The sequence below is a fragment of the Haliotis rufescens genome, unplaced genomic scaffold, assembly GCF_023055435.1.
Source record: "Haliotis rufescens isolate VD_foot unplaced genomic scaffold, xgHalRufe1.0.p SCAF_39, whole genome shotgun sequence".
NCBI classification, from domain to species: Eukaryota; Metazoa; Mollusca; class Gastropoda; order Lepetellida; family Haliotidae; genus Haliotis; species Haliotis rufescens.
The window spans coordinates 1,052,854-1,063,364 of record NW_025964101.1 but is presented as its reverse complement, the minus strand read 5'-3'; the positions used below and the strand labels follow the sequence as shown (position 1 = coordinate 1,063,364).

At 44.2% G+C, this 10,511-nt stretch overlaps 1 protein-coding gene across 2 annotated transcripts in view; it reads right to left on the bottom strand.

Moving 5' to 3' along the window:
• Positions 1–1,746: 1,746 nt before the first annotated feature.
• Positions 1,747–10,511, bottom strand: part of LOC124123697 (pentatricopeptide repeat domain-containing protein 3, mitochondrial-like) — a 30,944-nt gene continuing 22,179 nt past the window's right edge. For both annotated transcript variants that reach the window (XM_048381476.1, XM_048381477.1), the window contains exons 21-25: positions 9,852–9,920; positions 9,337–9,390; positions 9,027–9,090; positions 4,440–4,534; positions 1,747–3,119 (exon numbers count right to left, since the gene is read on the bottom strand). In XM_048381476.1, coding sequence (XP_048237433.1) covers positions 3,080–3,119; positions 4,440–4,534; positions 9,027–9,090; positions 9,337–9,390; positions 9,852–9,920 — 322 coding nt within the window. In that variant the 3' untranslated portion in view covers positions 1,747–3,079. The remainder of the gene's footprint in view (positions 3,120–4,439; positions 4,535–9,026; positions 9,091–9,336; positions 9,391–9,851; positions 9,921–10,511) is intronic.

The following is a 10,511-nucleotide window of genomic DNA, read 5'->3' as shown; positions in this document are numbered from 1 at the left end:
GTAGCGGTACGGAAGAAATCCCTCTTTGAGGAAGGGGTGCATTCAAATGTTGTCCCTTACAGGTACTTGTTGCAGGTACAGTCCGTTTGGCTCGAAATCGGGAATCAATACAGTACATTCAAGATGTGAACTTGTACACGTAACAACACGATAGTTTCTTTAACAAATTTTTCCACTGATGGGAATAAAAATAACAAACAGCAGGTGAGGTGAAATAGGGTTTAAGTCGCTTCCAAGACTATTGCACTTATATAGCGATGTGCATGCACGTGTATGTGTGTGTGTGTGTGCGCGTGGCTGCTTGTACTAGTCCGGACTGATGCCGATTTATAGTGCTAGCCCACTGAGATACCATGCCGCAGTTTAACATGTATACCCCACTCAGACACAGCATACTGACTCCGAGGCGACCAGTCCTTGTTTTAGCCCCTTAATGCCGAGCGCCAGACAGGGTAACAACAAGTGCCATCTTTTAACGTCTTTTGGCATGACACGGCCGGGGATCAAACCCCGGACCTTCCGCTCTCCGGGCGGACGCTCTACCACTAGACCGCGGAGGCGGTCAACAAACAGCAGATATTGTTTGGTACAGGGTATTCATTGCCGTGTACCATAGAGACATTTGATAGACTATTTCCCGATTTTGAGTTATTTTGCCATTCATCATTTTCATTTGGAGCCAAACGGACTGGAATCACTATCGATATTTAGGACACCTCGTCCTTCTCCTCATGTCTCGTCTCCAGAGGATTACGGCAACAGGATATGAATCGGAGGACCCACTAAATCTGTTACTTTTAATACAAGGTCTATGGAATGGACCCCTTGACTTCATCCTTAATTATAACAAATGTATATTACAGATGCATCAACAAAATTAACCCTTTTTGCCAGTGTGAAAGTCAGTCATTGGACCAAGTGTTGTTTTTTTTTGTGCTTTCAAACACTGCTAATGTTTCGGAGAACAGTCTGTGTTGTGAGGAGCTCCACTTTGGATGGTTTGGGTTTCCCTGTACTCAAAGCCTTGCATGCTATAAGAAAAGGTTTTACCATGTGGCATTCTTAAGTGAGTGAGTGAGTGAGTATGGTTTTATGCCACTTTTAGCTATATTCGAGCAATATCACAGCGGGGGACACCAGAAATGGGCTTCACACAATGTACCCATGTGAGGAAATAGGTGAGGTGAAGTGAAATGGGGTTTAACGTCGCGTCCAAGTTTATTGCACTTATATAGCGACGTGCATGCACGTGTATGTATGTGGCTGCTTGTACTAGTCTGGACTGATGTTGATTTATAGTGCTAGCTCACTGAGATACCATGCCGCAGTTTAACATGAATACCCAACTCAGACACAGTATACTGACTCCGAGCCGACCAGTCCTTGTTTTAGCCCCTTAATGCCGAGCGCCAGACAGGGTAACAACAAGTACCATCTTTTAACGTCTTTTGTTATGACGCGTGTAAGGCGCCGCGATTTGCTGTGCAGAGTTGCCAGAAACCTATGATTGTGGGTTCGAATCCCGGTTCGCCCCGATTATGTTTCTAGGTTTGTCAGCACCATACCCGTGCTCGTGGGTTTCACTGAAGTCGTAAATGTCTGAGACCTGCATCACTTCGGGCTTTCCTCCCACATTAAGCTGACACGCCGTGATATAACTGGAATACTGTTAAAAGCGGCGCTAAACCCAACTCACTCACTCACTCACTTAAGAAACAGTTGTAAAACATAACCCAGAGACATAACTGGTGTACACAATGTATATTCAGTTCCTGTTAATAGTGTCACATGGTATCATGGTGTATTTATCATCCACAACTGACTTCCACACGAGACGTCGCTTTGTTGACCACAGTGAGTTGGAAGAATAATTATGGATGATAAACAGAATCTCACCCGAATGTCAACTGATACAAATATGTCAACACTCATTGATAAACGGACTCAGCCATCTTCCTGAGTCAAGGGTCCTGAGTCAAGGGAGTTAACTGACTCTAAAAGTCCAGTTTCCACCCTTGCTGAACAAGGCTGGAGTTCCTGGGCTCCATCGTAGCCCCACCAGTGGCTATTACAGATTATGTCCCTGCTATGTCCTCCTACTGACTATTTGCTTCACACAAAAAGGAGGTGCCAAGTGAAGACTGATCGATAATCCAGATCTATACAGTAATAAAACAGGTGTTACTTTGTGTAGTCCATCATATCACGTGAGCACCTAGATTAAAAACATGACACGTCGTTAGTCCAGCCAAAATATAACTTCATAACTCCAGTCAAGTTCGGCAAGGGTGGAAACTGGACTTTTGTGGTCACATAACTCTCTTGCCTCGGGAGATGGGACTCAGCAAGCCTCAGTTTACAACTTGTATCAAACTTGTTGCTATATTTGACATGAAGACACCCAGACTGACATTCTCGATCTAATACTAGGCTGCACCACACATCCACACGTCTTCCACAGATACACACACATGGCGGATGTCTTCACAAGCTACTCACACATACTGAAACCGAGAAACATTTATAAAGAACAAAGCACATCGTCACATCATCAGAGATAATCACACCTCGGAACACTGCCATCAGTTGAACCAGGAACCTGCAATGGTTGATCTCACTAAAGTCTCCAGGACAACCCTGTCTCTGTCTCAACACAAGCAGCCCTACACGAGTTCAGTGCCTGGCAAAACTGTCGTTTGTCAATGGAACAGAAGCTTCCATCACTACTATCACACTGTTTCCTATAACGGTAGTCCACTGGCGGATCCCGAGGGGGGCGTGCATCTCCCTCTATTGTTAGACACTTTACCTGTTAATTGCGCCCCCAGCCAAGTCAGTTTGGGACTTTTTTTGCATCCCATATTCCAAAATTTTGAAACTGCCTTTGTATTCCACGTCTTTTGTAGTCCTGTTACTCGGACATCCACACAATTAACCACCTCCTGACATCGGTGGCGCCATCTTGTGTTGTCCTCGTTCAGGTGCCTCCCAGAACCAGTCTGATAACACTGGTGCTGACCCAGGTTCAGCTGGGATGTCCGACAACAGCTGCTTCCAGGAGTCACTTTCTCCAGCAACACTACAACATCGTGCGGGGCAGCAGGTGCTCTATTTGACTCCTGAAAAGTAAAAACAGACACACACCAACATCAATACAAGTACAGGTGGAAAAATAAATGATGAAAATATTTAAAAGGCAGCATAGAAATAGTACATTGAGAAAGAGAGAGTTTATAACTGTTATAAAGCAGACAATGAGGGAATAACTGGTATTGTATGTTGCTCCCAATGGGGAGACAAGCATGGGGCCCACAACACCTGTATGTCTCAGACTCTCTATACAAGCACCTGTATGTCTTAGACTCCCAATGGGGAGACAAGCATGGGGCCCTTAACACCTGTATGTCTTAGACTCCCAATGGGGAGACAAGCATGGGGCCCTTAACACCTGTATGTCATAGACTCCCAATGGGGAGACAAGCATGGGGCCCTTAACACCTGTATGTCTTAGACTCCCAATGGGGAGACAAGCATGGGGCCCTTAACACCTGTATGTCTTAGACTCCCAATGGGGAGACAAGCATGGGGCCCTTAACACCTGTATGTCTTAGACTCCCAATGGGGAGACAAGCATGGGGCCCTTAACACCTGTATGTCTTAGACTCCCAATGGGGAGACAAGCATGGGGCCCTTAACACCTGTATGTCTTAGACTCCCAATGGGGAGACAAGCATGGGGCCCTTAACACCTGTATGTCTTAGACTCCCAATGGGGAGACAAGCATGGGGCCCTTAACACCTGTATGTCATAGACTCCCAATGGGGAGACAAGCATGGGGCCCTTAACACCTGTATGTCTTAGACTCCCAATGGGGAGACAAGCATGGGGCCCTTAACACCTGTATGTCTTAGACTCTCTATGGGGAGACAAGCATGGGGCCCTTAACACCTGTACGTCTTAGACTCTCAATGGGGAGACAAGCATGGGGCCCTTAACACCTGTATGTCATAGACTCCCAATGGGGAGACAAGCATGGGGCCCTTAACACCTGTATGTCTTAGACTCCCAATGGGGAGACAAGCATGGGGCCCTTAACACCTGTATGTCTTAGACTCTCTATGGGGAGACAAGCATGGGGCCCTTAACACCTGTACGTCTTAGACTCTCAATGGGGAGACAAGCATGGGGCCCTTAACACCTGTATGTCTTAGACTCCCAATGGGGAGACAAGCATGGGGCCCTTAACACCTGTATGTCATAGACTCCCAATGGGGAGACAAGCATGGGGCCCTTAACACCTGTATGTCTTAGACTCTCTATGGGGAGACAAGCATGGGGCCCTTAACACCTGTATGTCTTAGACTCCCAATGGGGAGACAAGCAAGGGGCCCACACCACCTCTTGTTGTACTGATACATTCTTCCTTGGACTACACCTACCTCTGTGGCCCTGACAGTGACATTGTCTCCACGGTCTTCTTGGACGCCTCGTCCACCCGGGGCATCATCATCTCGTCCATCATCAGCACCACCATCTGCAACATAGCAGCAGCGACAACACGTGAGTGATCCACACACACACTATCCCACCACCATCTGCAACATAGCGGCAGTGACAACCAGTGAGTGATCCACACACACACTATCCCACCACCATCTGCAACATAGCAGCAGTGACAACCAGTGAGTGATCCACACACACACTATCCCACCACCATCTGCAACATAGCGGCAGCGACAACCAGTGAGTGATCCACACACACACTATCCCACCACCATCTGCAACATAGCGGCAGCGACAACACGTGAGTGATCCACACACACACTATCCCACCACCATCTGCAACATAGCGGCAGCGACAACACGTGAGTGATCCACAACACACTATCCAACCACCATCTGCAACATAGCGGCAGCGACAACCAGTGAGTGATCCACACACACACTATCCCACCACCATCTGCAACATAGCGGCAGCGACAACACGTGAGTGATCCACACACACACTATCCCACCACCATCTGCAACATAGCGGCAGTGACAACCAGTGAGTGATCCACACACACACTATCCCACCACCATCTGCAACATAGCGGCAGTGACAACACGTGAGTGATCCACACACACACTATCCCACCACCATCTGCAACATAGCGGCAGCGACAACACGTGAGTGATCCACACACACACTATCCCACCACCATCTGCAACATAGCGGCAGTGACAACCAGTGAGTGATCCACAACACACTATCCCACCACCATCTGCAACATAGCAGCAGCGACAACCAGTGAGTGATCCACACACACACTATCCCACCACCATCTGCAACATAGCAGCAGTGACAACCAGTGAGTGATCCACACACACACTATCCCACCACCATCTGCAACATAGCGGCAGCGACAACACGTGAGTGATCCACACACACACTATCCCACCACCATCTGCAACATAGCGGCAGTGACAACACGTGAGTGATCCACACACACACTATCCCACATACCATCTGCAACATAGCGGCAGCGACAACCAGTGAGTGATCCACACACACACTATCCCACCACCATCTGCAACATAGCGGCAGCGACAACCAGTGAGTGATCCACACACACACTATCCCACCACCATCTGCAACATAGCGGCAGCGACAACCAGTGAGTGATCCACACACACACTATCCCACCACCATCTGCAACATAGCAGCAACGACAACCAGTGAGTGATCCACACACACACTATCCCACCACCATCTGCAACATAGCGGCAGTGACAACCAGTGAGTGATCCACACACACACTATCCCACCACCATCTGCAACATAGCAGCAGTGGCAACCAGTGAGCGATCCACACACACACTATCCCACCACCATCTGCAACATAGCAGCAGTGACAACCAGTGAGTGATCCACACACACACACTATCCCACCACCATCTGCAACATAGCAGCAACGACAACCAGTGAGTGATCCACACACACACTATCCCACCACCATCTGCAACATAGCGGCAGTGACAACCAGTGAGTGATCCACACACACACTATCCCACCACCATCTGCAACATAGCAGCAGTGGCAACCAGTGAGCGATCCACACACACACTATCCCACCACCATCTGCAACATAGCAGCAGTGACAACCAGTGAGTGATCCACACACACACACTATCCCACCACCATCTGCAACATAGCGGCAGTGACAACCAGTGAGTGATCCACACACACACTATCCCACCACCATCTGCAACATAGCGGCAGCGACAACACGTGAGTGATCCACACACACACTATCCCACCACCATCTGCAACATAGCGGCAGCGACAACCAGTCAGTGATCCACACACACACACTATCCCACCACCATCTGCAACATAGCGGCAGCGACAACCAGTGAGTGATCCACACACACACTATCCCACCACCATCTGATGACTGCCTTGTAAACCCCCACAAGACACCATAAAACATGTATCCCTAACATCATATAAAACATAATATACGTGCCTAACGTGGGCATCATTCAAGCTCCCTGAAACCTGTTTTATCTTCAAGACCTGGTGATACTTTCATCATCTTAGCTCTGCAGTTGATAGATTGTGTTCACGAAATTTACACAGAAAACACACCTCTGTACACAGACAACCTATCTTTTGTTCTGTTATCTTGCCGCACTCAGCAATATTCCAGCCACATGACGGTGATCAGTAAATAAATTAGTCTTTACCATACAAACCAGTGGTTGATATTATAAGCAACGATCCACAATGTCAAGGTACAATGACACACAACCAAGTCAAGGGGTCTCAGCATCCAATCCAACAAGTCGCCTCTTACAACATGCATGGGCCCCGTGAAAATCCGGGGTAGAATAGGTCTTCAGCAACCCATGCTTGCTGTAAGAGGTGATTATGCTTGTCATAAGAGGTGACTAACGGGATCGGGTGGTCAGGCTCACTGACTTGGTTGATGCATGTCATTGATCCCAATTGTGTGGATCAATGCTCATGACATCAATCACAGGAGTGTCTGGTCTAGACTCGATTATTTACAGACCGCCATCATATAGCTGGAATATTCCTGGGGGTGGCGTTGGACAACAAACAAACAAAAGCATGGGTAGCTTGGGACCCATTCTAACCCAGAAAAATACAAGGGAAGAAAACGTATACACAACACATACCACTGTATACAAAATACATACCACTGTATACAAAACACATACCTCTGTATACAAAATACATACCACTGTATACAAAATACATACCACTGTATACACAACACATACCACTGTATACAAAATACATACCACTGTATACAAAACACATACCTCTGTATACAAAATACATACCACTGTATACAAAACACATACCTCTGTATACACAACACATACCACTGTATACACAACACACAACACTGTATACACAACACACAACACTGTATACACAACACTGTATACACAACACTGTATACACAACACACTACACTGTATAAACAACACATACCTCTGTATACACAACACACAACACTGTATACACAACACATACCACTGTACACACAACACTGTATACACAACACACAACACTATACACAACACACAACACTGTATACACACAACACTGTATACACAACACATACCTCTGTATACACAACACACAACACTGTATACACAACACTGTATACACAACACACAACACTATACACACAACACTGTATACACAACACACTACACTGTACACACAACACTGTATACACAACACACAACACACAACACTATACACAACACACAACACTATACACAACACACAACACTGTATACACACAACACTGTATACACAACACACAACACTGTATACACACAACACTGTATACACAACACACTACACTGTACACACAACACTGTATACACAACACACAACACTATACACACAACACTGTATACACAACACACTACACTGTACACACAACACTGTATACACAACACACAACACTATACACAACACACAACACACAACACTGTATACACACAACACTGTATACACAACACACAACACTGTATACACACAACACTGTATACACAACACACAACACTGTATACACACAACACTGTATACACAACACACTACACTGTACACACAACACTGTATACACAACACACAACACAATACACAACACACAACACTGTATACACACAACACTGTATACACAACACATACCTCTGTATACACAACACACAACACTGTATACACAACACATACCACTGTACACACAACACTGTATACACAACACACAACACTATACACAACACACAACACTGTATACACACAACACTGTATACACACAACACTGTATACACAACACACTACACTGTATACACAACACTGTATACACAACACACAACACTGTATACACAACACTGTATACACAACACACTACATTGTATACACAACACACTACACTGTATACACAACACACTACACTGTATACACACAACACTGTATACACAACACACTACACTGTATACACAACACACTACACTGTATACACAACACACTACACTGTATACACACAACACTGTATACACAACACACTACACTGTATACACAACACTGTATACACAACACACAACACTGTATACACACAACACTGTATACACAACACACTACACTGTATACACAACACTGTATACACAACACACAACACTGTATACACACAACACTGTATACACAACACACTACACTGTCTACACAACACTGTATACACAACACACTACACTGTATACACAACACACTACACTGTATACACAACACACAACACTGTATACACAACACACTACACTGTATACACAACACTGTATACACAACACACTACACTGTCTACACAACACTGTATACACAACACACTACACTGTATACACAACACACTACACTGTATACACAACACACAACACTGTATACACAACACACTACACTGTATACACAACACTGTATACACAACACACTACACTGTATACACAACACATACCACAGCCTTCTCTGGGTCATCTTCCTGGATGCAGCCATTCAGCAGAAGATGAAATGTCTCCTCTCTGAAACAAACACATGTCTAGCTGTACCTGACTTTCCTCCATAGAAATGTCAACAATCCGTGGTTACTGGGTGTCACTACTTTACATCGGCAATAATGTCGGACAGACAGAGGATGGTCTGAGAAGATGAACACATTAAATATAGGATGAGGCAAGAAAGTAACACGAGCCAGTCAACAATGTCAATATGTCCCTCATATTACTCATGTATTGTATATGATACGTGCAAATTGTAAGCTTACTAACCCTGGTAATCCTGAAAAGTCACGACCATTGAACTTGTATGTTTCAAATGCAGCCCTGGGGAAGAACAAATAATGCAGTGAGGAAGAGTAGCTTTGATAATAATAATAATAATAATAATAATAATAATAATAATAATAATAATAAAAATAATGATGATGATGATGATGATGATGATGATGATGATGATGATGATAATAATAATAATAAATAATAAATAATGATGGTGATGATGATGATGATGATAATAATGATAATAATGATAATAATAATGATGATGATGATGATAACAATGATGATAATAATAATGATAATAATAATAATAATAATAATAATAATAATAATAATAATAATAATAATAATAATAAAAAAAATTTAATCTGTACATCATAATAAGAATAAGAATAGGCCTATTTATATTGGTTACATCCACAGCACCATGGTTACTGGCATGGGTACTGATCATCGTCACTGGTAGAGAAACAGAGATGCTCCTGCACAACATCACTCTGACTTACCATGCTTCACTGAATCGATCCCCCTTCACCAGGAGAGAAATGATATGACCCATGATTTCTGCAGTCAACCTGGAAATAGGAAGTACACGTTTGTTTGTTTATTAGTTTGTTTGTTTGTTTGTTTGTTTGTTTGTTGTTAACAATGCATCAGCAATATTTCAGCTATACAGCGACCTGGAACAGACAATCCAGTGATTGATATTGGGAGCAGTGATCCATACATCCCTCCATACTATGCCATGCCCTCAGCCTGCCCCCCCCAGTCCACTTAGGCAGTGAGTAGACCTACCAATCCACTAAGTCACCTCTAACAACCTGCGTAGGCTGCTGTGGACGAATTCTAACCCAGAATCCCCACGTACACAACAGCCTATGCAAATAAGGCATATTTTTATAACAATTGTTTACACAACAATTCCACCACTTCTTTACAAGTTGATTGCACACTTACAAAATCATATTTACAACAAGAAATTGCGCATAAATACATTAAACTGTATGAATAACAAGAGTGACTTCAAAGACACTCCATGGCAACAAATTGAACTAACTTTTTAAAGAATAAATCTGAGTTGACATTTGTATTATATATTTTATGATTTTCCCTCTACCAACCTGGATATTTCACAAACACATCTGTAAATGAAGGATTGTTCTGAT